Source organism: Pongo pygmaeus, chromosome 11, assembly GCF_028885625.2.
Source record: "Pongo pygmaeus isolate AG05252 chromosome 11, NHGRI_mPonPyg2-v2.0_pri, whole genome shotgun sequence".
NCBI classification, from domain to species: Eukaryota; Metazoa; Chordata; class Mammalia; order Primates; family Hominidae; genus Pongo; species Pongo pygmaeus.
The window spans coordinates 120,018,301-120,043,818 of NC_072384.2; the positions used below are offsets into that span (position 1 = coordinate 120,018,301).

General features: G+C 57.4%; 2 protein-coding genes across 4 annotated transcripts; one reads left to right on the top strand and one right to left on the bottom strand.

Moving 5' to 3' along the window:
* Positions 1–102: 102 nt before the first annotated feature.
* Positions 103–20,813, bottom strand: OBSL1 (obscurin like cytoskeletal adaptor 1). Of its 3 annotated transcripts, XM_054478668.2 has the most exons (21): positions 19,802–20,813; positions 17,616–17,885; positions 17,279–17,530; positions 16,834–17,136; positions 16,394–16,690; positions 14,800–15,072; positions 12,731–13,003; positions 11,770–12,042; positions 8,577–8,849; positions 7,540–7,815; positions 7,179–7,466; positions 6,717–6,992; positions 5,828–6,097; positions 5,394–5,666; positions 3,850–4,116; positions 2,975–3,087; positions 2,269–2,425; positions 1,935–2,096; positions 1,511–1,615; positions 926–1,195; positions 103–235 (listed from the first exon to the last, which is right to left on the bottom strand). In XM_054478668.2, the coding sequence occupies exons 1-21, from the start codon at positions 20,811–20,813 to the stop codon at positions 228–230; spliced, it is 5,691 nt and encodes a 1,896-aa protein (XP_054334643.1). In that variant the 3' UTR covers positions 103–227. The 3 variants fall into 3 exon arrangements, with proteins under 3 accessions (XP_054334643.1, XP_054334644.1, XP_054334645.1); XM_054478669.2 differs by lacking the exons at positions 103–235; positions 926–1,195; positions 1,511–1,615; ... (1 more) ...; positions 2,975–3,087; positions 3,850–4,116 and having other exon boundaries at positions 2,280–2,425; XM_054478670.2 differs by lacking the exons at positions 103–235; positions 926–1,195; positions 1,511–1,615; ... (8 more) ...; positions 7,540–7,815; positions 8,577–8,849 and adding an exon at positions 11,090–11,376.
* Positions 20,814–21,259: 446 nt separating this feature from the next.
* On the top strand, positions 21,260–25,311 carry INHA (inhibin subunit alpha). The gene is made up of 2 exons (XM_054478676.2): positions 21,260–22,257; positions 24,298–25,311. Exons 1-2 carry the CDS (start codon positions 21,990–21,992, stop codon positions 25,128–25,130), a joined length of 1,101 nt encoding a protein of 366 aa, XP_054334651.1. The 5' UTR covers positions 21,260–21,989; the 3' UTR covers positions 25,131–25,311.
* The last annotated feature ends 207 nt before the right edge of the window (positions 25,312–25,518 follow it).

Here is a 25,518-nt window from a genome sequence, read left to right on the forward strand (position 1 = left end):
GGCCAGGTACAAGCACTACAGCCCTCGGTCCCCAGTGCCGCTCACCGCACAGGGGCTCCAGGCAAGGTCTGCCCTCCCACATCACTCAGAGAGGCAAGGAAATGAGCTGTAGCACTTTTATTGTTTCCTGACACCTCTGGTTTCCTTGTCTCTCTACCCCTGCCCAGGGTAAGGGCAAACGCCTTCCAAGCTGTCCAAGGGCACCCGCCTGGCCTGGTTAGGTCCTCCTAGTTACCTGCAGAGGAATGACTCCACATGGAGCTGGGGAGAGAGGAGGTACCACCTTCCTCTCCCCTGGCAGAGCCTGGACACCAGTACACAAAGAGCTGGGCTCCCAGGCTCTGCCCTACCCTTTCTGGGCCTTGGTCAGGGCTGTCTTGGCGGCAGGAAGGTGGGGGTCAGCTAGGGGTGGGGCACGGCACAGCACAGCACCTGAAGGGAATGCTGGGATTTGGGATAGAAGGTGAGATGTCTCCTATGTGCAAGAGGAAAGAAAGAGGCTTCTGCCGAGGCTGACGTGGAACTTGCTGAGATGGGCAGAGGCAAGCTGGGCAGAGGGCAGGAGGGAGGAGGGACAGGCTGGAGGAAGGCAGTGTTGGTGAAGTGGGGAGGAAAGGAACTGGTAGAAACAGGGCTGTTCAAGAGAGACAAACATGGTCCAGTGGCAGGAGAGAGGAGAAGCCTGGCAAGAAGGGGCGTAGAAAGGTGGGAACAGCTGACCAGGAGCAGCTGATCTGAGCCAAGCAGTTCCAGGGCTTTCCAGCCCTGGGTGTGCTCTACCCCTCCCCTCCCCTATCCCCACCTCCTACGTATCCCAGGACCCGTTACCACCCCAAGTCCTGGAAAGCCTCCCATAGGTGTGGCTTAACCCATCAGCTCCCAGGCGCCCTCACCCTCCTGCCGCTGCCCAGTTGGCTTTACTCACCCTCTACCAGCAGCCGTGTGTGGGCGCTGTCCTGGCCGGCCTGGCAGCAGTAAGTGCCTTGGTCCTCAGGTCGAACGTCATGGATGACCAGGCTGTGGGTGGGGCCGTGGCTGCGCATCTCATACTTATCTCCCGGGCACAGCTCGGCCCCCTCCCGCAGCCAGCACACGTGGCCACCCAAGCGGGACACAGTCACCTCCAACACCGCCCGGCGGCCCACCAGAACGGTCTTCTCGCGAGGGGGGTGGCGGCACATCTGGAGAGGCAATGCTGGGGGTAGGGGGCGGGGGCTTAAGTTAATAGGGACACGCATGGCCCCCAGGAGAAGAGACGCATCTTCCCTCCCTGAAGCCTCCACTCCTGGCCTTAGCCCTCTATGCCACCAGTCCGTTCCCTTGCACCTCAGACCCAAAGTCTCCTCTTCCCGGGGAAACGCGCTGCCCTCTGTGACCCGGCCCAGGAGAGCCCCTCGGGGGGAAGAGAAGAGAGAGAGGCAGCGTTCTTGGGGCCAGCCCCGAGTCCGTCAGTCCCAAGGCAGGAGAGACAGGATGTACTCTCTCTGTCGCTCCCACCCCAGGTGCTTACCCTCCACTTCCAGTAGAGCCAAGGACTGGGCGGGCCCCGCCTGGAAGCGGACTTCACCGGCGTCCTCGGCGCGCAGCTCGCTGAGCACCAGAATGTGTTTCTTCCCTGGGGGTGAGGGGGTGGCTAGCGAGGCCGGAGCCACCTCTGAGGAGCGTTGGGGACGAAGGTGGGGGCGCAGCAGGCCCCTGGGTCGTTTCGGACGCCGTCAGTGTATGCTAGGGTGGGCGGAACAGGGATGCGGAGCGGGAAGACTAGCTGTCCGGGACTGGGGGCTGGGGGCGGGGGAAAGACCAGGGACGAGGCTCACAGGGCCGTGGGGCGGGGCCCGTCCGAGCCAGGGGCGGGGCTTGTCCCGGTGGGGCGGGATCTGTCCGAGCCTGGGCGGGGCAGCGAGGGGCTCGAAAGGGTAACCAGGCGGCCAGACCTTCCTGTCGGATGCGGACGCGGGCTCCGGGTCTCAGCGGGCGGCCTCCGAGCTCCCAGCGCCCCGTGGTCTCGACCTCCGACACGGTGCACTCGAACGTGGCGCCGTCGCCTTCGCGGGCGCTCACAGACCGCAGCTCGGAGAGTACCGCCACAGTACGCTCTGGGGCGGAGCCCGGGGCGTGAGCGGGGCGGGGCAGAGGGCAGGTACCGGTCACGCCCCCCCTCCACGCCCCCTTTCTAGAAGCACGCGCGGTCAGCAGGGTCGGGGGAAGATCGCTCCGCAAGTTTCGCGCCCAAAGCAGTGCCCAGCCTCCGCATCACCCCATACCCACCGCGCACGGTCAGGCGGACCGGTCCGGCGCGGGCCGTCCCCACCGCGCAGCTGTAGGTCCCGGCGTCCGAGGGGCCGCAGCGTCGCAGCTGGAGAAGGCGGCTCGTGCCGAGGGCCTGGAGCCGGAGCCGCGGGCTAGGCGTGAGCGCGCTCCCGTCCTAGGGGCGGGAGTTGCAGAGGGTCCGGGCGAGCCCGGCTGGGCACAGGCGACCCCGGCCCTGGCAGGCGGCGGCACCCTTTGTTGATGCCAAGCGGTCTCGAGGCGCGTGTATGCGTGTCTCGTGTTCCCAGGCTGGGGTCGGACTGTCCCCAAGCCTTTGGGGCCGTGCCAGGAGCCTCTTTGAAAAAGCATCACCCTTTGGGGACCTTAGGGCCGCCAAGGTGCTCGGGAAGCCCAGAGCCAGGTATCGATCACAGGGGACATGGGCACGGATTCTGGAGTTAGGCAAACCTGGATTCAAATATGGGCTCTACCTGTTGTTTGCCCTTGGGTAGGTAATTTTTCCCACTGAGCATCAGTTTCCTGATAGGTATTACAGTGACAAGACCTACCTCCTAGAGTTGTCCTTGGAGTAAGGGATTAAATATAATGCAAATCTTAGCCAGTGCCAGGCACATCCGCTCAAGGAATATTAGTTGTTTCTGTCTGGGGCATTATTATCGTTGGTGTTACACTGAAGTGGGCTTGGCTGGGGCTGGGATCTGACCTTCTCCCAGGTAACATCAGCCAAAGCTTGGGAAAGCTCGCACTCGAACGTAGCTGTGTCGCCCTCGGTCACCTCTAGGTCCTGTGGCCCCCGCACGATGGTCACTGGGACCTCTGGGGGTGGGAGAGGGAGGACAGTGCAGAGGGAGCAGGAGGGGGACCCATCTTGCAGGGACAAGGAGGACATACACTTGGGCACAACGGGCAGTAGAGGACACTAGCGAGTGGGGGATGAGCTGGGACAAGTGGTCCAAGAAGGATCTGTCAGTGGTGAGGGTGTGGGGGGAGGTGGGCAGGGCCACAGGGCCAATGGGTTAGGAGTGGCCAACTGGGAGTCACACTTTAAGGTGGTCAGTGGGGGAGAAGCTGGGGGCCAGAGGGCAATGGGGAAACGAGCAGAGATGCCAGTGGAGTGGTCAGTGGGAACATCCTGGGGCTGGAAGTAAAAATGGGGGACACTCAAGCAGAGTGATGTCGCTAGTGATGTCGCCCTTAGGCAGTCAGTGGATTCAAGGGACTGGAATGGTCACAGGGCCCACACTTAGGCGGGCAGAGGGAGCCATGGCAGGCAGTGTTGCCAGTAGGGTCACAGTTAGAGTGGTCAGTGGGGTGGTGTGCAGACGGGCAGACAGCAGTGACAACAATGGCATAGGCATGCTCGCGGTAGCAGAGTCAGTGGTTGGCTGAGCCCTGGGCAGTCAGGGGCCACACAGGGCCTATGAGTCAGGGGGATCACACTCTGGCAGGGATGTCAATGAGGGCCACACTGAGACAGGCATGGTCAGTGGGGGTCACACGAGTTGGGGTCAGTATTCATGCCTGGGGTAAGTAGGGCCACACAGGTCAGCAGGCAGGCTGTGGTCCTGGAGACCACACCTCTCACAACGAGTCTGGCTGCGCAGCGCAGGGAATCCGCCGTGAAGGAGACGCAGCCTGAGTCGGCCAGGCCCAGGCCGTTGAGTACCAGTCGGTGACAGTGGCCCTCCGAATGGATGTGACACTTGGGCCCTGGATACAGCCGTACTCCACCCCGGGCCCACTCCCCGGTCACACCTTCCTGGGACAGCTCCAGCTGGAAGGTGGCACTGCCCCCCTCACTGATGGTCACGTCCTCCAGAGGCCGCAGCACCCTCAGCTGCCTCGCTGGCCGGGGGAGATGGAGAGAGGGAGGATGAGGCCTCCAGCTCTGGGCAGGGGTTGGTCGATCCTCATCCCTTGGCCCTGCCTATACCCCTCAACACCCAACCTAAGGTCCTGATCAAAAAAGTTCGGAACCAGTGTGCAGGAAGAAAGGGGCACAGTGGACAGATTTGGCGGGGGGAGGGCTGTATCAGGGTTAGGAGATGAGGGCACAGGAAGGGGGAGAAGTGTGGTTAGGGGATCGTGGAGTCTGCGTGAGGGATGCTGTGACACTTGAAGGAGCACAGAATTTAGAGTCAGACACACTAGGAATGGAACCCTGCTCTACCACATAGTTTGTGTGCTATGTGATCTTTGGCAAATGGCCTGACCTCTCTGGGCCCCAGTTGCCCCAGCTGTACAAGGTGAATCACATTGGGACACAGGTTTATTGTGATGATTTCTTGAATGAAATAAGTTAGAAGAGATGTGTCACCAATGACAACCATTCACCAAGCTCTGTGTAAGAATTTTCATGTTACCTCAGTTAATGTTCCCAGAGACACCTGAGACAGGGATCAACCCCATTTTTAAAATTTGAGACAGGGTCTTGCTGTCACCCAGGCTGGAATGCCGTGACATGATCATAGCTCACTACAGCCTCAAACTCCTGGGTTCAAGCAATCCTTCTGCCTCAGCCTCCCTGGTAACTACCATGCCTGGCTAATTTTTATTTTTTTTGTGGAGATGGGTTCTTGCTATGTTGCCCAGGATGGCCTCGAACTCCTGGCCTCAAGGGATCCTCCTGCCTTGGCCTCCCAAAGTGTTAGGATTATAGGCGTGAGCCATTGCACCTGGTCTCAGCCCCATTTTTAAGGAGACTTGGCTCAGAGAGGTTAACTTGCATGAGGTCACACAGGAAACAAGAGGGCTCCAGCTTTGGGTGGGAGGTGTGGGGTGCTGTTTGCCAGCCATCCCTGCTACTTAAGTGGGTGTGTGTATCCCTAGAATACATGACTGAAGGATGCCCATGGCAAGTCTTTCTGGTGAATATTTGTGTTTATAGCAAAGCCAACTTGGAAATATGCAATGGAATGCAAAATCTACATGGACTTCTAAGGTAAATAAAAAATATTAGAAAAAGAAAGGTTTTGCTTTGGGCAAGCTGCTGCTGGGACGGCCATGGGTGATTTTTCTCAGGGATGAGGGGCACTTTGGTGGGGGCCTGAGGGACTCCAGGACAGCCAGAAAAGGCTGTGCTGTAGGGTGGGTAATGCATTAAGAGAGGACAGGGCACTCACGCCTCACGCTGAGCCTGGCCAGGGTGCGATCGTGGTGGCTCTCGCAGCTGTAGGTGCCCTGGTCGGCCAGTATGACACCATGGATGAAGAGGCGGTGGATGTGCCCATCCTGGACCATGGACAGGCGAGAGTCGTGGGGCAGGGGCTGCCCACCTCGCACCCAGCGCACGGCCCCCACTGCACCCACTCGGCCTGTCTCCACTTCGAGACACACATCCTGGCCTTCCTCTGCCCGCACATCCTGCAACCGCCGTAGGAACAGCAGCTCTGTCTCTGATGGGGAAGAAGGAGGCCATGGAGTCTGGTGGGGTTGGAGGCTGGCCCCTTGCTCCATCCCACTGGTCTGTCCCTAGGTGGAGAGGTAAGGCTGCTGGGATCCAGGATGGGAGTACAGGCACGCGACACAGAGCATCTCATCCTCATCAGGACCTAACCTCGAACATGGAGCCGGGCACTTGTGGCCGTGCGCCCTGCCCGCACAGTCACGGTCCCCGCATCCCCTAGTTGGCAGCCTCGCAAGGTTAAGATGCGGCTTGAACCATTCTGGGCCATCTCCACTTGGGGCCCTGGAGTGACGACGGCCCCATTGCGCAGCCAGGTAACATCAGCATCTGGTGGGGAGACTTCACACCGGAATGTGGCATCATCGCCCTCATGGACAGTGAGTGGTGTCAGCTCCGAGACCAGCTTCACCGGCAGTGGCTCTAAGGGGCACGGTCAGGCAGTGAGCTGGGCTGAGTCTTTTCTCCTCTCTCCTTTTCATCCCCTCCTCAGGATACAGGCCCTCATCCCCAGTCATTTAACAAACCTTCTGTGAGGACCTACTATGTATCGACCACACGGATGGCCCAGAGGACAAGATGCCAGCTCCCTGCCACTCCTTTTAGTCAGTTCCTCATAATCCTAGCCTAGCACCCCACCTTGGTGGCACCCTAATAATATCATTTACCAGGGACCCTATTTACAGCATTTACTTGTCACAACAGGCCTATAAGAAAAGCACTATCCCCTCTTTTCAGAGCCGGGGCTCAGACAGGTTGAACAACTTGGCCAATATCACACAGCTACTGGGGCACAGAATCTAGGCTAGAACCTGGCTAGGTGGACTCTAGAGCCCCTGCTTTTAACCACTGGTCTATGCTGCTCTCAACATGAGGGTTTCTGGAAAGAGGAGCCCTGAGCCCCTATCTGAGTGATGGTCATGCACACACTGGTTGGAGCCAGAAGCAGCAAAGCGGCGGTGGAGGAGTAAGGGGGCCCTAGAATGTGGCAGATGGTCCTTGGGGTGCCAGAGCCCACAAGGTGTGAGGGGTACACTGTTACCTTCCACGCTGACAAGGAAGATGCGGCTGTCCTGGGGTGCGTCGCACAGGTACTCCCCAGCGTCCCCGCTCCGTGCCCCCTGCACCCGCAGCACCTGCCTGGCCCCGGCCTGCTCCAGCTGCACCCGCCCCTGGCTTGCCAGTCGCTCCCCGTCCTTGTACCAGCGCACAGGGACCCCTGGCCCGGAGAGGTGCACCACCAGCTCTAGGTCCCCGCCTGGAGTGCTCCGAACCCTCGTCTGGGCTGCCTCGGGAGCTACCACGCGCACAGGGGGCTCTGTGGAATCAGAGCTGGAGGTCACTGGGAGGGAGAGGCTCAGGGCTTTGAGGAGGGCAGGGGGAGGCACGACGGGGAGGGTACTGAGAGAAGTGGGGCCAGGGATGGGCAGGGCATGCTGGAAAAGCAGGAATCCTACAGGGTTTGGGGTGCCACTCTCAGGCTTAGTGCCCAGGCTGTACTCACCAGCCACCTGGACAGTGAAGCTGAGGCTTGGGGCTCCTGGGGCTGCTCCAGACTGGCAGGTGTAGAGCCCTGCATGGGCTGGGCCTGCAGCCTGGATGCAGAGGACTCGGCGGGGGCCCTCGGCATGGAGCTCTAGGCCCTCGCCCTCCTGCATGGGCCTCCCATTGTGGCTCCAGACCACGGGGGCGCCAGCCCGGGACAGTTCACAGTTCAGCACCACTGGCTCCCCGGGGGCCACACAGAGCGGGCTTGGAGTTGTCTCTGGAGCAAGGAACTGCACTGGGGGCTCTGGACAAGAGAGGAGGGTGTCATCCCATGCTTGCCCTTGCCTCCCTGCCCTGGGTTGGTCAGGAGCACCCACCAGCCAGGATGACATTGAAGGTGATGGCCTCATCCCGGGTCTCACACACATACTCCCCGGCGTCCTCAGGCTGGGCGTGGGGCAGGGTCAGGGTGCGGGTGGGCCCCTCGGCACGCAGCTGCAGGGCATCTGATGCCTCCACTTCTAGCCCATCCTTGTACCAGCGCACCTGAGACCCAGCTGGGGCCACCTCACAGCGCAGCTCCACGCGCCCTGGAGCCCCAAAATGCAGATCCAGGGAGCGGGCTGCCGGGTGCACAATCCTCTCTGGTGGGGCTGGTGGGTGGGCAGAGAGAGGGGCACAGAGGCTTGGCCAGCAGGCCTCTCCTGCCTCACCCGCCAGATCCTCAGCCCTCCCCACTGGCAGCACAGCTCTTGAGAACAGTGCCAGCTACAGTCCATGGAGCAGCTGCTGCGTGCCAGGCACTGTCCTAAGAACCCTCTGTTTTTTCAATCAGTTACTCTGACCACCCTCAAGAGGTGCACAGCTGCTGGCTGCACTTCACAGCTGAGGACCTGAGGCCTCTATAGAGGCAACTGACTTGCCTAAGGTCACACAGACAGAGGCAGATCTAGACTCACACCCAGATCTACACACCCCACTCCACACCCACCCTCACTTCCTATCCCCTTTCCCTGCCTTGCCTCTGATGCACTTGTTACCACCTGACAAATCATCTCTTTTCTTTTTTGTCTGTCCACCCTCTCCAGAGTTTAAACTCTGTGAAGACAGGAGGTTTAGTCTTATTGGTTCACTACTGTATCCCCAGCATCTAAAACAGTGCCAAGCACATAGTAGTTGCTCAATGAGTATTGAATGAATGGATGAATGAACGAATGGTTCTAATTGCTGGGCACCCTCCCACCAGGCCTCTGGTCCTGACCTGATGTGGCTAAGCAGAATTCTGATGGCCAAACACGAGGAAGCTGGATAAGGGGAAGGCTGGGGATGGGGTGGGGGAGGTGGGGCTAGGTGGGTGTCTGTCCCTTAGCCCCCTACCTCTCTACCTCCTCTGTGTGCTGCAGAGACTGCCCACCTGTGACAGTGACAGTGAAGAAGGCCGAGTCATCTCCAGCGTCGCATACAAACTCGCCCCCGTCCTCGGGCTGGGCAGCAGGTAGCACCAGGCGGCAGCGTGGCCCATCCCTCTCCAGCACCAGGGCCTCACTCTCCTCCACTTCCAGCCCGTCCTTGTACCAGCGCACAGGGGCATCCTCCCGAGACAGTTCACACATCAGCACCACACACTCCAAGGTCACGGCAATCAAGGTCACCTCATCGCGAGGGTATATGATCCGCACTGGGGGTTCTGCAGGGTGGGGACAACCACAGCCTGTCACAAGCGCACCCGTCAGCCTCTCTGGAGCTATTCGGCAGCATGAAGTCCCCATCACCCACATAATAATAATAATAATAAGTGAAATAATAATAAGCAATAATAGGTCCACAATTTGTTCTCTGGAATCCCTGGGGCCAGAGGGTGTTAAAGAATGCAGAATGCTTTGAATTCCAGAAATGATGCGTTTCTCATCTATCATGTACCTTCCTCAGCCCCCACGGGAGCCTCCCCCTTCATCAGTCACGTTAACATGTCTGTGGTAGAACACAAATTACATTCACCCTAAACAGGATATATTGAAAGATACAGAATCTTATAGATACAAGAATATATCTATAAGACACTCATATCTTATAGATATACAGCTATAGCTATATTCACCCTCGGCAGGATAATTAAAGCATAGAAATAGCTTCAGAGCAATTAAGCTCAGGTTTTCCTGAAATGACTTGGAATACAAAACTTACAAAAAGCCTTTGGATTTTGAGAGTTTTGGAATTTTGGAACTATGGATAAGGGATGGTGGATCCGCAACAGCAAACATTGATATGACACTTCCTAAGGTCCAGGAACAGTCCCAAGCACTTGAAACATTTAACTCTCATGGCAATCCGAAGAGGAAGGTAGTGTTTTATCCCCATTTTCCATATAAGGGACTGGGCACAGAGTGATTATAAAACTTCCTTAAGGTCACAGCTGGCTACACCCACTCTGGGGCAGGAGGAGGAAATACCCTCTGTTAAAGGGAGGCTCAGACCCCACAGGTAGTGGCAGGAATTCCAAGCCAAGGCTTGCAGGAACTCAGTAATGCTTTTTGCATTCAACGTCTGTCTGAGAGTTCCCCGGGGGTGCTAAATGCTGATTCTGGGAGCTCATCTCCAAGTTCTGGTCACTCCTCTGCAGAAAGGGAACCATGTCAATATTAGAGGTGACCAGCGCATGGAGGCCAGGCCTGCCCACACCCCCGCTGCCCCCAGGTCCCCCCAGAATCTTCAAGTTTTGGGGAGACTAGTGCTCCATTAGCCTCTGGCCCCCTGGTGGCTGGGCTGAGGAACTGCTAGCTTCCCAATCGGGGGCCAGGGTTGGGGGGATGGGGGCTGGGGGTGGTTTATAGGGGCATGCATGGGCCAAGGTAACCACAAGCTCCCACTCAGCCCCCCAGCCTCCACGGAGACTCCTGCCTTGAGCCACACAACCCACCTCCCCCATGGGTTTGCTTGCTCTAAGGGTCTGGGGGATGCAGGCTGGTCCTCTGGGGCCAAGCAAGGCCAGGAGAGACCAGAATGCAGCTGCCTGAGGAGTGGGGAAGGTGATGAGGGCAGTGGGGTGAGGACAGGGTGCAGTGATGGGACCGGGTGGCTGCCCAGCCCCGGGACCTCAGCTTGGTGTCAGACTTGATTTGCTCTGGCCTAGAGCAGAGGTGGTGTTTGTGTGAACTTCCCCGTGAAGAGACTGGTGTTTGTGGGGAGCCTGAGCATGGGCTGGAGTTTGTGTGGCTGTGGTCATTCTGTCTGGCCACGGCTGGGTGGGAGAGGGTGAAGGTGATTACGACAAGGCAGAATATGTGCAGAAGGCCTCTTAGGCATTGTGGGCTTGTGTGTGCAGAGTGCATTAGCTGGGGTGCAGGGAGTAGGGGGGCCCTAAACAGCTCTGCATGGGGTATGACTTTCAGGGCAGGGCTGGGAGAGGACATGACTGTGGCCGCAGTAGGATGGGGGCTCCAGTGCAGCCACTGGGGTTCTGTGCCACCCAGAGCTGCCTAGCCCTATGGACCCCCAGCCCCAGACACACACTGGGCTGGGCGCTGTGAGCCATCGCCCCGAGGTCTCCGGCACTGAACCTCTGTCACTTCCACAGTTGTCCTGTGCTTCTCCCGCTTTGAATATTCTCCCCTAACCTCCTGCCCACACCTCACCCCACTTAGCTCCAGTATCAGCTTTGAAAGCACTTCCTGTTGCCTGGCCAGGGTGGTGGCTCCCAGCCCCAGGGTCCCTAGCGTGGCCCTCAACAACCCATGCTCTAAGATCCTGGAACGCGTCTGGCTTTCCTGCCAGGCTGTGCAGTCCTAGAGGGAAGCGGCCGTGTCTGTGCGCTGCTGGCTGCTGTGTGTAGAAGGGCGACTTTCTCCGAGGCCCTCCCTGACCCTCCTGCTCTGTGCTCTTGAGACCTCTGCCCTTGGCTCTCACAGTACTTATCACCAGGTGTCACTGTACATTTATTTGCATGTTTATTGGTTTAACACAGGGGTCGCAAACTCAAATGCCCACAGGGGCCAGGTTAGGTTAGCGGCTGAAGCAGTCTGGGGAGAGGCAAAAAGCAATGGCAGGGAGATGGGACAGAGGAATGTGGGCCCCAAACTATGGGGGCAGCTGCTACTCAGTGCCAGCTGTTCGTCGCCATGGGGGGAAGCGGGACCAGAGCCGCCGGGTCTTCGGCTTTTTCAAGAGGACGCATAACTCCGGATTGTTATTTGAACTGTCCTGACTTTGGTAAGACTCTGCAGACCAAACAAAGCACATGTGTGGAATGCGCAGGGCCCCAGGACTGCCCGTTTGCGACCCCTGGTTAACAGCTGCCTCCTCACCTAGCCTGGCAGCTCATTCAGAATAGGGACCGTGTTTGCATTACTCACCTGCTACTCCCAGTGCTTGATCCAGGGAAAGTGTTCAGTAAATGAGCTGTGGGGCAGAGCTAGGCCTGGCCTTGGGCACCGGGGAGGGGCTTGTTTCCTTGAATAGGGGCCCTGGGCTCATCTCAGCAAGAACCCTGGCACGTGCACCTGCAGCCCACACCTCCCTCCTCCCCGGGGTGCTAGCTGGGGCTATGTGGCCAGCTCCTCCAGGGCTCAGGGCTGTCTCTGTGACCCCGGGGAGCTGGGCTGGGCCCACACCTGTGACAGTGACAGTGAAGGAGGCCGACTCATCGTCGATTTCACACAAGTACTCGCCGGAGTCCTCCAGCTGGACGGCAGGCAGCACCAGGCGGCGGACAGTGTCTTCCTTCTGCAGGAGCAGCGCGGGGCTCTCCACCACCTCCTCTCCATCCTTGGTCCAGCGCACCTCTGCCCAGGGCCGGCATAGCTCACAGGTCAGCACCACACGCTCCAGGCGCACGGCTGCCACATACACCTTGCCGCTGGGATACACGATCCATGAGGAGACGTCTGGAGGACAGGGACAGCCACTGCCGGGCATGAGGGGTGGGCCAGGTGTGCCCTGCCGCCCTCCCTGATCCCGTTGTGTCCCCTACCCCTGGAAATTAGGCCATGTGTTGAAGAGGGACCTTCCTAAGACCACATCTCACAGCAGCTGACAGTTACCCACAGCCAGAGACACACGAATACAGCTGTCACAAAAGCACAGCAGACTTTGTGCTGCATAGGAGCTGCACAGAGGGGACCACGGGGTCAGCCTCGGCTGTAGAAACGCTCCACATTCTCTGGGTTGGGACAGGGATGGTAAGAAGGGTGGAACTGAGGAGAGGAGGGTTGGGAGGAGAAGCTGGGGGTCTCCTCCTCCAAGATTTTTTTGCCCCTCTAGTGCCTGAGACCACCGGCCCTAGACTCTGCCCTACCCTGCAACAGACTCACTGTCCCCAGAGATTTCCCTTGGTACAGGTTTTCAGGAGAATAGAGAAAGCCGGGCTTCCTTAGCCAAGACCAATGTGCTTATGATAACACGTTTCCTGAGTGTGACTAGACCATAGCTTGAGGAGAAAGGGAGGAGGTCCAATCTGCCAGGGGAGGGCAGCAGGGGCGGGGAACAGTGGCCCAGGAGTGAAGGTGTGGCAGCTGCCCCAGCGGGAGCAGGGGCACCTTCCCCTGTGCCTCCGAGGCCCACCTGGCCCCCCACCTGTGATGGTAACGGTGAAGTAGGCACGCTCATCTCCAGCGACGCACTGAAACTCGCCCCCGTCTGAGGGCTGGGTGGCGGGCAGCACCAGGCGGCGATGGGGCCCCTCATTCTCCAGCACCACGAAGTCACTCTCCTCCACCTCCTGCCCGTCCTTGTACCAACGCACAGGGGCGTCCTCTCGGTCCACCTCACAGGCCAGCATGACACACTCGGAAGTTATGGCATGCACGAACACATGTTCTCGGGGGTCCACGATGTGCACGGGAGGATCTGGGTAGGGAGCAGAGATGGCATCGCACAGACACCCCTGCACAATGAGTCCAAACTAGCTGTGTGTCCAGGAGACACTGTTTCTGCACAAGAGGACACTGGGGGAGGGCTAAGGTCCTGCTGTGTAGGGACTCAGGGACAATGACAAGGAATGCTGAGGGCATGGCAGGTGAGGCATGGCAGGAGATCATCTGGCACCAGAGTGCTCTGTGGGTCCCCAAAGGATCAGAGGTGGTGGGGTGAGTACATGGAGAGAAGGAAGCACAGAGAGTTCACAGAGTGGCAGCCACCATTTGTCTAGGCTGAAGGGAGGTCACTGTCACAAGTCACATCAGGGCCATGCTTACTGCCTCTATTACAAGACAGACCCCAGGGCGGGCAGGAGGTGAAGGATGATTCAACAAGTGGCAACAGTGAGACAGCCACTCTCCAGGTAGTGGGTTCCCTGTCACTGGGTGCATTCAGGCAGGGGCCACAGTGTGGCCCCTGGCAATAGTGTGGAAAACAGGACTCCCACTCAGTGAGATGAGTAGGATCCGTGGTTCCCAAGCTGCTCTCTCAGAGAGTCTGCACTTGTTAAGAGAGGATCTTCAGGCTCCACCTTGGATATTGGGGCTCTGGACAGTCCAGGGATTTATAACCAGCTTCCAGGAGCTTCCTACAGCAGCCAGCCTACAGACTGCCTTGTGAGAACCACGGGGCGACTGCACTCGATGCTTCTGTTTGACTCTATCTGAGGCAGCAGGAACAGAACAATCCTGTGTGTGTCTCCAAGTTATGGTGTGATGGAGGTCACATAACCTCTTACAGCCTCCGTTTCTTTGCCTGTGAACTGGAGATATATTGCCCCTCATCTAGTTGTGAAGATTAAATGAAAGAGTGTATATCGAAAATACTTAGCATAGTGCTTGGCTCAGAGTAAGTGTCCAAAAAGTGTTTGCTCCCATCTCTCCTCCCCTTAATTGCATTTTGTTCCCCCACCCAACCCAGCAGAGGCTATGTGGACAGCAAGACAGTGTTAGTGTATCAGGGGTTTAGGAGGCAAAGGCATGCTGTGCGTGGCACACACCTATAATCCCAGCTGCTCAGGAGGCTGAGGAAGGAGGATCGTTTGAGCACAGGAGTTCAAGACCAGCCTGGGCAACAGTGAGACCCTCACCAGAAAGAAGAAAGAAAGAAAGAGAGAAAGAGAGAAAGAAAGAAAGAAAGAAAAAGAAAAAGAAAGAAAGAAAGAAAGGAAAGAAAGGAAAGGAAAGAAAGGAAGAAAAGAAGAAAGAAAAGAAAGGAAGAAAGAAAAGAAAGAAAGAAAGAAAGAAAAAAAGAAAGAAGGAAAGCCAGGCATGGTGGCTCACACCTATAATCCCAGCATTTTGGGAGGCTGAGGCGGGCAGACCACTTGAGGTCACGGGTGACCTAACCAACATAGTGAAACCCCGTCTCTACCAAATAATAAAAAAATTAGCTGGGCGTGGTGGCGTGCACCTGTGGTCCCAGCTACTTGGGAGGCTGAGGTGAGAGAATCGCTTTAACCCAGGAGGCGGAGGTTGCAATGAGCTGAGATCACGCCACTGCTCTCCAGCCAGGGCAACAGAGTGAGACCCTGTCTCCAAAAAAAAAAAAAAAACCAAAACCAAAAACAAAAAAGCAAGTGCAGAGTTATCTGAAACATGTCCCCTGGGCCACTGGGCTCTCCCTGTAAAGGACTCCCCCAAGTAGGCAGCAGACCAGAGGGCATGGCTTGTGCGGCCCCACAATCAGCCTTGGCTGGAGGAGCCCAGGCTGGCATGCTTCCTGACCTTGGACAGTGACGCCGAAGAAGGCCGAGACCCCTTCTGTCCTGCACTCAAACTCGCCACTGTCCTGGACTTTGGCCTCAGGCAGGATCAGACGGTGTTTGCGCCCATCCATCTTCACCACCAGCAACTCGCTCTCCTCCACCTTCTGCCCATCCTTGTACCAGGTCGCCGGGAAGTCCACCCTTGAGAGCTCACAAGTCAGCACCACCCGCTCTGAGGTTGTGAAAGTCAATGACACCTTGTCCTGGGGGCTCAGGATGTGCACCGGACTCTCTGTGTGGGGAGAAGTACAGATAAGCACCCCTCCCTCCGGTGCATGGGCTCAGTGTCGGATGCATCAGAGGGAATAACTGCTGTTGTTGGGGTTTTTAAAAATAGGCTTAGGCTTACACACCAACCCTTAAGAGCAGTGCTTTGGCTGTGCATAAGAATTCCTAGGGAGCCTGCTAAAAATGCAGAATTCTTGGATTCCCAAGCATGCAGGGGCCAGGAAATCTGCATTATAAACCAGCCCTCCAGGTGGTTCTGATGTCAGTGAACTGGGATCCCATTTTGGAAATGCTGCTCTGGTTGCTGGTCAGGTCTCACCTGGCCCCTCTGCCTGCGATGCTGACAGTGAATCACCCCAAGACTCTGTGCACGGGTGCCAACAGATTCCTTGATTGGTCTTACAAACTCCAGCAGTGGTGACATGGCAAATGCTAGCGTGATCCTTGAACTTTGAGCGCCCCACCTCCAGCTGTTCTCCTCAGGGATGCCTCGTTCCCCTCCTTCCCCCTTTCAACAGGTGGCACAGTGTGATCAGGAGCCAGACTGCCTGGGTTCATAATTCAGCACCTGTGCTCATTAGCTCCATACTTTGAGCAAGTCACTTAACTTATCTGTGGCTGTTTCCCCAGCTATAAAATGGGAATGTCAAAAGAACCTATCTTAAGTTTGAGATAAGCCTGGCCAACAGGGTGAAGCCCCGTCTCTACTAAAATACAAAAACAAGTTGGGCATGGTGATGCACGTCTGTAGTCCCAGCTACTCAGGAGGCTGAGGCAGGAGAATCTCTTGAACCCACAAGGTGGAGGTTGCAGTGAGCCGAGATCGCGCCACTGCACTCCAGCCTGGGCGACAGAATGAGACTCCATCTCAAAAAAGAAAAACCTATCTTATAGGGCCATTGAGAAGATTGTGTTAATGTATGTAAGGTGATTAGGACTGTGCCTGGCAGGTAGAAAGTCGCAATGACAGTGTCAACAATTAGACAACATGGCAGGAGGCAGTCAGGGACTAGCAGCCAGGGTCTGTGTCTTTCAAATGAGATGACAAATGTGACAGGATTCTGTAAACCACAAAGCACTCTAGAGAATTGGGATACGATGCTGACATATATCAAGATAACAAGGGGTGCCCTGGATGTTGCATGTGGGCATGTGGGTTGAAATTGGCCTTCCGGACCTCTGAGCCCTCAACCTCAGCCCATCACGGATGCTCCTTGCTCTCCTGGCCCAGATACAAAAACTAACAACAGCATCTGCCTCGTTTTGCCAACAGGACTTCTGTGTTTTGACCCTCTCTGCCCACTCAGGTCCCCACCGGCACCAACCTTGGATTGTGAGGGCAGCTGAGTCCTGCACGCCAGGGCAGCTGAAGCCAACCAGGGCACCACTGTCCTGGTGCTTGACAGCATGCAGGATGAGTCTGTGCTGCAGGCCCTTCTGCTCCATACGGTACCGCAGGGCCCCAGGTTCCACCTGGCCCTCTGGCTCATTACTCTTGAGCTCTTCCCCATTAAGGAACCAGGTACCCTGGATGATGGTGGAGAGATCGAGGGAGAAGACGGCATCTTCCCCGTCGTATACCTGCACATCCTCCAGACCTGCCACCAGGCGAGCTGTGGGCACTGAGGCAGGGACAGAGTGCAGCTGTCAGAACTAGAAGGTGTGGCAGAGGGCAGAGGCTGGCAGATGGCAGGCCTGTGAGAAGACAAGCACTGAGAGCTGGGGAAGGGAGAAGTGATGGGCGGGTCTGGCAGGACCAACTCACCAAGGTGAGCAGAACCGTGGAACACCACGTGGGGACTACGGCCATGTCCGCTGACTGTGCAGATGCGGAAGCGGTAGTCACCCTCGGAGGGCACACAGTCGCCCGGCACCTCCACAGCTCCGGCTTTCTCGATGCTGAAGCACTGAATCCAGTCTTCAGAGCCCACTTCCTGCCGCTCCAGCCGGTAGATGAATGGGGTCTCGGGAGCTGGCTCAGGAGGCTTCCAGGTCAACAGGACCGTGTTCTTGTGGCCCTTGAACATCTCTGCCGATATGGGGGGTCCTGGGGGACTGTGCTTGACACCTGAGACCAAGGCAGGGATGTGTTCCGGCCTTGCTTGGGCCTCCACAGCCCTTCCACCTTAAATCTACTTCACCAACCCAGCTCCGGCATCTGGCCAACCTCCTGCCCTGCCTCGCCTGTCCAGAGGCCTTCCTGCCCTCACATTTTACTCTGAGAAGAGTAGTGGTACGGGAGTTGCCCAGGCTAAAGGTGACCTCGCCAGCATCCTCTCGGGTGACCCCTGGAAGGACCAGGGCATGCATGTGGCCTGAGCTGCTCTGGCAGATGACCGGCAGCTCCTCCCCATCACGGCTCCAGCGTCCCTCGACCCTGGCCTCTAGAGTTTCCACTAGCAGCACTGCGTTCTCTCCTTCCAGGACATCGAGCTTCCGGGGCAGGCGCTTCAGGATGGGCCCTGAGATGCGGACAGGAATCCATCAACCTGGAATCTGAGCACCTGCCTGCCTCCGCCTCAGCCTCTTCCCCATGGGCCAGCTGACCTTTGACTGTGACGTTGGCCACGGTGCGCACCCGGCCCCGCATCTCGCATAGGTAGATACCATCATCGTCTGCCTTCAGCCTGTGGATGATGAGGCGCCGGACAGTGCCCTCTTCAATCTGCTCGTACTTGCGGCAGGGCAGCAGCCGCTGGTCCTCACGGAACCAGGCCGTGGGGATGCGGGAGTTGGGTACTTTACACTCCAGCACGGCAATCCCGTGCTCACGGCCCTCCACGTCCTGCAGGGGCCGTGTGAACCGGAGGCGGGGCTCTGTGGAGAGGGGAGAGACAAGAGAGGGCTCTGCAGAAGGCCCAGACTAGGAGTAGGATGCCTCAAAGCTCATTAGCTCATGCTGTGTGCTCTTCATTCAGAGCCAGCGGGCACTGTGGAATCATAGAAAACTACCAGAAGGGAAGTGGTGGTTCCTAAGATGACCTGAGTTCTCATCCAGCCCTGACACTAGCCACATCACCTTAAGCAAGTCCATTTCAATGTTTCTGGGCCTCAGTCTCCTTACTTGTAAAATAGGGAAAGGGAGAGAAGGGGTTGGACCAGATTGATGATTTACAAACTGTTCCCTGGGGCCCTCAAGGCCCTAGATAGGTGATTTCCAAACTGTTCCCTGGGGCCCCCCCCCAGTCATTTCACATATTCCGCAAGGGTCTGAGTAGAATTTAAAATATTTTAACTCTCTTTTTTTTTTTTTTTTTTTGAGATGGAGTCTTGCTCTGTTACCCAGGCTGGAGTGCAGTGGCGCAATCTCGGCTCACTGCAACCTCCACCTCCCGGGTTCAAGCAATTCTGGTGCCTCAGCCTCTCAAGTAGAGCCGGGATTACAGGCAGGCGCCACCACACCTGGCTAATTATTTTGTATTTTTAGTAGAGATGGGGTTTCGCCATGTTGGCCAGGCTGTTCTCGAACTCCTGACCTCAAGTGATCCGCCCACCTCAGTCTCCCAAAGTGCTGGGATTACAGGGTGAGCCACCATGCCTAGCTATTTTAACCCTTTTCAAAAGTGTATTTCAAAAAAAAAAAAAAAAAAAAAAAAAGAAGAAAACAGGATGTTGGAAACCAGAGGATTAAATAGGGCTGCTGGAGAAGCAAGTTTTTGTGTGCGTGTGTGTGTATGCAACCCGGGGAAGCTCCTCTAGCCTTCCCTCCGGGCTTTTCTTTCCTGATGGAGGTCCAGATCAGCACCAACCTGACGAATCTGTGAGCATTGAGCATTGAACTGTAACAGTGAGGCCACCACCGCAGCCCAGGGGCAACATGCTTGACTGCATGCCAGGCAGGACTCAGGAGAATTTACCAACTTTTTTTCTCTCTAAGAGAAAAATCTGGACAATAACTAGTGAAGGTGTAATCTTTTGCGTTGGGATGAAATCCTATTATGGGGAGCGTTACCTTCTGGTGAGTTTGGGGTGTGCTTTTTTTTCCCTTTGGAATTTTCTGTTTATGAGAATGTAAGCATTTACTGGATATTGTTGGTGATTCAACTTTGAAATATAAACCTTCTCTCCTTCACCTTCCTCTTCTTGCAAACGTGGGGAGCAGTTTAATCAAAGAATAGTAAAAACACGCAGGACATCTGTCCTCCCTCAAGTCTAGCTTTCCACTGAATCACTTGTTTCTCAAGGTGACAGATGCAGCCAGGCCGTCCCCACAGGGTTCAGAGCCTGGTCTCATGAATGCAGCCTTTACTTCAAATTCCTGTATTCAATAAAATAGCCTCCTTATTCTCACTGATGGTTTAGAAGTACCTGTTATATACGTAGACTTAGCAATTTACGCCCATAAAATACTCCTTTATCTGTCTCATATATTGGGGCTCTGGTTGTGAATTCAGTTGGGGAAGGAGGAGTAAAATAACAAAGACGTTGAAAACCACTAGGGAAGAGGAGTTCTAGGGCCCTCCGCATTTGCACATCAATCACTCCTTAGTGGTGTTCCACCATCTGCCTCGGAATCATTTAGGGAGTTTGCTAAGAAGTTCCTGAGTACCCTGGAGACCTACTAAATCCGAATCCCTGGGGAGTGGGAGGCGGGCGGGTTTGGTATTTTAATATTCCCGCGGACCTCCTCTCCTCCAGTCTTCGGGGCAGCGCTGGGCACCGAGGAGGGCTGGAGTTCGGAGGGCCTCGGAGGACACTCGAGGCCCCTCCCCAGGCCCCGGGCGCCGCCGTACCTTTCACGTGCAGCTGCACCGCACTGAGCGTCTGGCCCGCCGAGTTGCGCGCAGCGCAGACGTAGAGCCCACGGTCCTTGGCCTGGCAGTAGAGCACCTTGAGCACGAAGCCGCCGTCGCGGTCGCGGTACATGAGGCGGCGGCGGTCCGGGAGCAGCGGGCGGCCCTCCCAGTGCCATTCGATCTCGGGCTCGGGCTTGCCCATCACGTAGCAGCGGAACTTGGCGTGCTTGCCCTCGTTCACCCAGAAGGTCTTAGGCGCGCACTTGAGCGGCTCCACCACCGGCGCGGGGGCCTCGTCGGGGTCCGCGGGCGGGCTCTCGGGGGGCTGGTGCACCTGGAGCAGCGCCCCCGCCTGCGCGTGGCCGTGCGCGTTGCGGGCGTGGCACACGTAGACGCCGGAATCCGGCAGCCGAGCCGCCAGGATGCGCAGTGCCAGGCTCGCGCCGGGGCCGTCCTCCGCGCGGCCCGGCTCGAGCGCGAAGTGGCTGCTGTCCCACACTTCGTCCAGGGCCATCCCGTCCTTCTCCCAGTACAGTGTGGGCTCGGGGAGGCCCCCCGCCCGGCACGTCAGCACCACCTCCGCCCCCCGCAGCACCCACTGGGATCGGGGCCCCGTGAGGAAGACCGGGGCGCTCTCCCCGGACCCCGGCGGTGGCAGCGGGCGCTCGGCGGGCTGCGGCTCGGGGTCGGAGGCCAGCGGCTCCAGCACGGTGACGGCGGCCGCCGCGTAGGCCTCGCCGGCCGCGTTGCGGGCGCGGCACACGTAGACCCCCGCGTCGGTGGGCAGTGCGGCGCTCAGCAGCAGGCCGTGCTCCGCGCCGTCCGCCGGGAAGCTCAGGCGTTCCGAGGCCGCCAGCTGCTGCCCGCCCTTCTCCCACACCACTACAGGCGGCGGCTCCCCCAGGACCACGCACTTGAGCTCGGCCTCGGCGCCACTTACCACCCGCACGGGCCGCGGGAAGCGCAGGAAGCACGGGGGGCTCCCCTGGTCCCCCGAGCTCGCCTTCATCGCGGCGGCCGCAGACCGCCTGCAGCGGCGAACGGGGGTGTGGGGGGTGGGCGGAGGGCGAGCCGAGGCCGGGGGCGGCGGGGCCGGGGCGCGGCTGGGGACTGGGCGCGGGGACCCGCGGAGCTCTCCCGGGCCTCCCGCTCCCGGCTCGCCTCCTTACCCTCGGCCCCGAGCTGCAGCTCTCCGGCGGCGGCGGCGGCGATTCCCGGGCCCGAAGCCCGGCGCTCAGGGGGCAGTCCTTCCTGTTTGCCTCTCCAGCGAGGGGCCCCGCAGCCTCCCCTGCCCGCTGCCTGGCTTCCTGTTCTTGGGAGCCTCTCTTCCCAGCCCCCTCCCACAGCTTGGGCCTCTTCCCCCTCCTCCCTCCCACCTCCAGCCGCCAGGTCCCCAGCCGCCCGCCAGGCTTGGGCCTGAGTGGCAGAGGCGCCTGCAGCTGCCAATCCCAAAAATACTCTCTGATGACACAGCTGGAGGACAAGAGCCCAGACTGGCTCCACTGGGCTAAGTATAGAGCAGGCGGGACCACCTGCCCCCGGCCCTAGCCCCGGTTCTAGCCCCAGCTCCAGCCCTTCCCCCAAGGGCTGGCCGGCCCAGCAGCTGCTTATTGAAAGGGGCCCCAGAAGGTCTGAGGGGTGGTGCACTTTGTCTCCCTGACAAATGACACTTTCCGGGGCTGGCCGGCTACAGCTCCCAGGCTCCTGTCCCATCTGATGTCACCTCTGGATATGTGTGTGTGTGTGTGTGTGTGTGTGAGAGAGAGAGAGAGAGTGTGTGTGTGTGAGAGAGTGTGTGTGTGTGTGTGAGAGACAGTGTGTGTGTGAGAGAGAGTGTGTGTGTGTGTGTGTGTGTGTGTGTAGGGAGAAGGGGTTGTATGTTTGCATGTGTGAGTCAGGTCGTTTGGGGCGAAATCCTTCCTAGCCCCTCCCCCATATCCCTGGCGGGAGTGGGAGATAAGGCTCATGGCCACAGACATCTGCGTCAGAGATAGGAGGTCTCAATGCCACGGGCAGGGGCAACTCGGACTGTGGGGCGTGGAAAGGACTGGGGAAGACTGGATGAGAAGGGTAGAAGAGGGTGGGTGTGGGATGGGGAGAGGAGAGTGGAAAGGCCCTGGGCAGACCCTGGCAGAAGGGGCACGGGGCAGGGTGTGAGTTCCCCACTAGCAGGGCCAGGTGAGCTATGGTGCTGCCCCTACTGCTCTTCTTGCTGCTGACCCCACAGGGTGGGCACAGCTGCCAAGGGCTGGAGCTGGCCCGGGAACTTGTTCTGGCCAAGGTGAGGGCCCTGTTCCTGGATGCCTTGGGGCCCCCCGTGGTGACCAGGGAAGGTGGGGACCCCGGAGTCAGGCGGCTGCCCAGAAGACATGCCCTGGGGGGCTTCACACGCAGGGGCTCTGAGCCCGAGGAAGAGGAGGATGTCTCCCAAGCCATCCTTTTCCCAGCCACAGGTAACGAGGGTGGGGGAACCGGCAGGATAACTTTGAGAAAAAGCAAGGCACTGCATGGGTTTGCAGGCATCCCAGTCCTGCTACTCAGTTGCTTTGCAACAATAGGCCAGTTACTAAATTTCCGTATGCTTCTGTCTCCCCATCTGTAAAATGGGCTAATGCCCACCTCTCAGGATTAAGTGAGAGGCTGTACCTAGAGTGCATGGCAGGTGGGAGGCATTTGGGAGGTATGCGCTGGGAGACCGGGGGTCTCTAAAGATGGAGATGTCTTGGCTTGAGCCCCTTCCTGCCACTTTTCCTCCTATCTCTGCCTCTGCTCGCTGCTCCAAACCCTGTTTCTTTACTCCCAGGTAGCTGAGACTGAGAAGCTATCAGAGATACAGGCAAAAGATTAGTTGGGAAACTTTTCTGGAAAACCAGTCTATCCTTTCTTGAGTTCCTGTCTCAACATGTATGTGTCCCCTTGTTCCACTGACTGAACGGATAAGCCCTCCTCTGGGTGGGCTTTCTTGTCATCTGGTCCACCCTTCTCTTAGAGAGGACCCCTGCCTCCCTCACTTCAGTCCGTTCGCAGCACAGTGGGAAGAAGGATGGCTTTGGGATCAGGCAAAATCCCAGCCTGGCCACTTAGTCATTGAATGTCATTTTACCTCTCTAAGCCTCAGTTTCCTTATCTGCAAAATGGACCAATTGTGACTAGATAATGAGAGAAGCCATGTAACAATATAGTTCCAATTGCCAGTCCATGAACGGGTGCTGCTCCAGGATGATTAGTATAGTCTATGAGTGTGTCAGTGTGAGGATGCCAACTACACATTCTTGAAAGGACTGCCCTCTGTTCTGAGTTACAGCCCTCCTCCTTCTCTTCCCCCTCCTCCTTGTTCTCCATTTTCTTCCTCTTCCCACTCGCCTTTCCCTCCTTCTTCTTTTTTTTTTTTTTTGGTGTAAACCTGTCTTTCAAAAATGGAATTATTTTAAAGAACGTATCATACAATATTCCTGACATGCCAAAGATATAAAGAGTAATATGGGCCGGGCGCGGTGGCTCACGTCTGTAATCCCAGCACTTTGGGAGGCCAAGGCAGGAGGATCACAAGGTCAAGAGATCGAGACTATCCTGGCTAACATCGTGAACCCCGTCTCTACTAAAAATACAAAAAATTAGCCAGGCATGGTGGCACCAGCTACTCGGGAAGCTGAGGCAGGAGAATTGCTTGAACCTGGGAGGTGGAGCAGGAGGCAGAGGTTGCAGTGAGCCGAGATGGCGCCACTGCACTTCAGCCTGGGTGACAGAGCTAGACTCCATCTCAAAAAAAAAAAAAAAAAAAAAATAGTAATATGGCTGGGTGTGATGGCTCACGCCTATAATCCCAGCACTTTGGAAGGCGAAGGCAGGCAGATTGCTTGAGCTCAGGAGTTTGAGATCAGCGTGGGCAACATAGCGAGACCCTGTCTCTACAAAAACCACAAAAGTTAGCTAGGTGTGGTGGCACACGCCTGTGGTCTCGGTTACTCAGGAGGCTGAGGTGGGAGGATTGCTTGAGCCCAGGAGGTAGACGCTGCAGTGAGCCGTGATCATACCACTGCACTCCAGCCTGGGTGACAGAGTAAGACTCTGTCTCAAAAAAAAAAAAAAAAAAAGGTAATATAACAACCATCCATGTAGACACCATTCAGGATACTGTTTCATACTATCTGGTGAGTAAGCATTGAAGTCTAATACAAATTCTTAGTGCTGGTGAAGTGGAGAGAGGGCCTCTTACACACTGCTGATGGGCATGTTAATTGGTAAAACCACTTCAGAGAGAAGTTGGCAATGTCTTCTATTTTTTTAAGTCCCTTCATGATGAAATTAAAAAATGGGAAGCCTACAGAAGCTCTCCCAAAACTCAGGAGAGTCCCCATGTCCCGGAGGGCATGGAGCAGCGTGCAGCCCATCATTGGCTCATGACTGGTGGCCACATCCCTCCTGCTGAAGAGGAGGGGTGCCAGGTCCTGCCAGTCAGGGCTGCCCTCCCCCTTTTCTTCTGTCTCCTGCAGGTGCCAGCTGTGAGGACAAGTCAGCTGCCAGAGGGCTGGCCCAGGAGGCTGAGGAGGGCCTCTTCAGATACATGTTCCGGCCATCCCAGCATACACGCAGCCGCCAGGTGACTTCAGCCCAGCTGTGGTTCCACACCGGGCTGGACAGGCAAGGCACAGCAGCCTCCAATAGCTCTGAGCCCCTGCTAGGCCTGCTGGCACTGTCACCGGGAGGACCCGTGGCTGTGCCTACGTCTTTGGGCTATGCCCCCCCTCACTGGGCCGTGCTGCACCTGGCCACCTCTGCTCTCTCTCTGCTGACCCACCCCGTCCTGGTGCTGCTGCTGCGCTGTCCCCTCTGTACCTGCTCAGCCCGGCCTGAAGCCACGCCCTTCCTGGTGGCCCACACTCGGACCAGACCACCCAGTGGAGGGGAGAGAGCCCGACGCTCAACTCCCCCGATGTCCTGGCCTTGGTCTCCCTCTGCTCTGCGCCTGCTGCAGAGGCCTCCGGAGGAACCGGCTGCCCATGCTGACTGCCACAGAGTAGCACTGAACATCTCCTTCCAGGAGCTGGGCTGGGAACGGTGGATCGTGTACCCTCCCAGTTTCATCTTCCACTACTGTCATGGTGGTTGTGGGCTGCACATCCCACCAAACCTGTCCCTTCCAGTCCCTGGGGCTCCCCCTACCCCAGCCCAGCCCCCTTCCTTGCTGCCAGGAGCCCAGCCCTGCTGTGCTGCTCTCCCAGGGACCATGAGGCCCCTACATGTCCGCACCACCTCGGATGGAGGTTACTCTTTCAAGTATGAGACAGTGCCCAACCTTCTCACACAGCACTGTGCTTGTATCTAAGGGGGGTCTTCCTTCTTAATCCCATGGCTGGTGGCCACGCCCCCACCATCATCAGCTGGGAGGAAAGGCAGAGTTGGGAAATAGACGGCTCTGACTCCTCCCTCCTTTCACTTCTCTGCCTATGGGCTACCCTCTCCATCCCACTTCTATCTCAATAAAGAACACAGTGCATATGACTTGACATATGTTCTCCAGCTTCTCTGATATGGAGTTGGGCCCCCAGGAGTGTGTCAGGGGCCTGACAGCCCCAGGGACTGTCAGATCTCAGGTCACTCAGCCACACTTGACCTCGGAGACATGAAGTTCAAGAGCTATATAACTGGATGTGTATTGGTTGGGAATCTACGCTTGGGGATGACACAATAGTGCTCCAAGCTCCTTGGAGAGC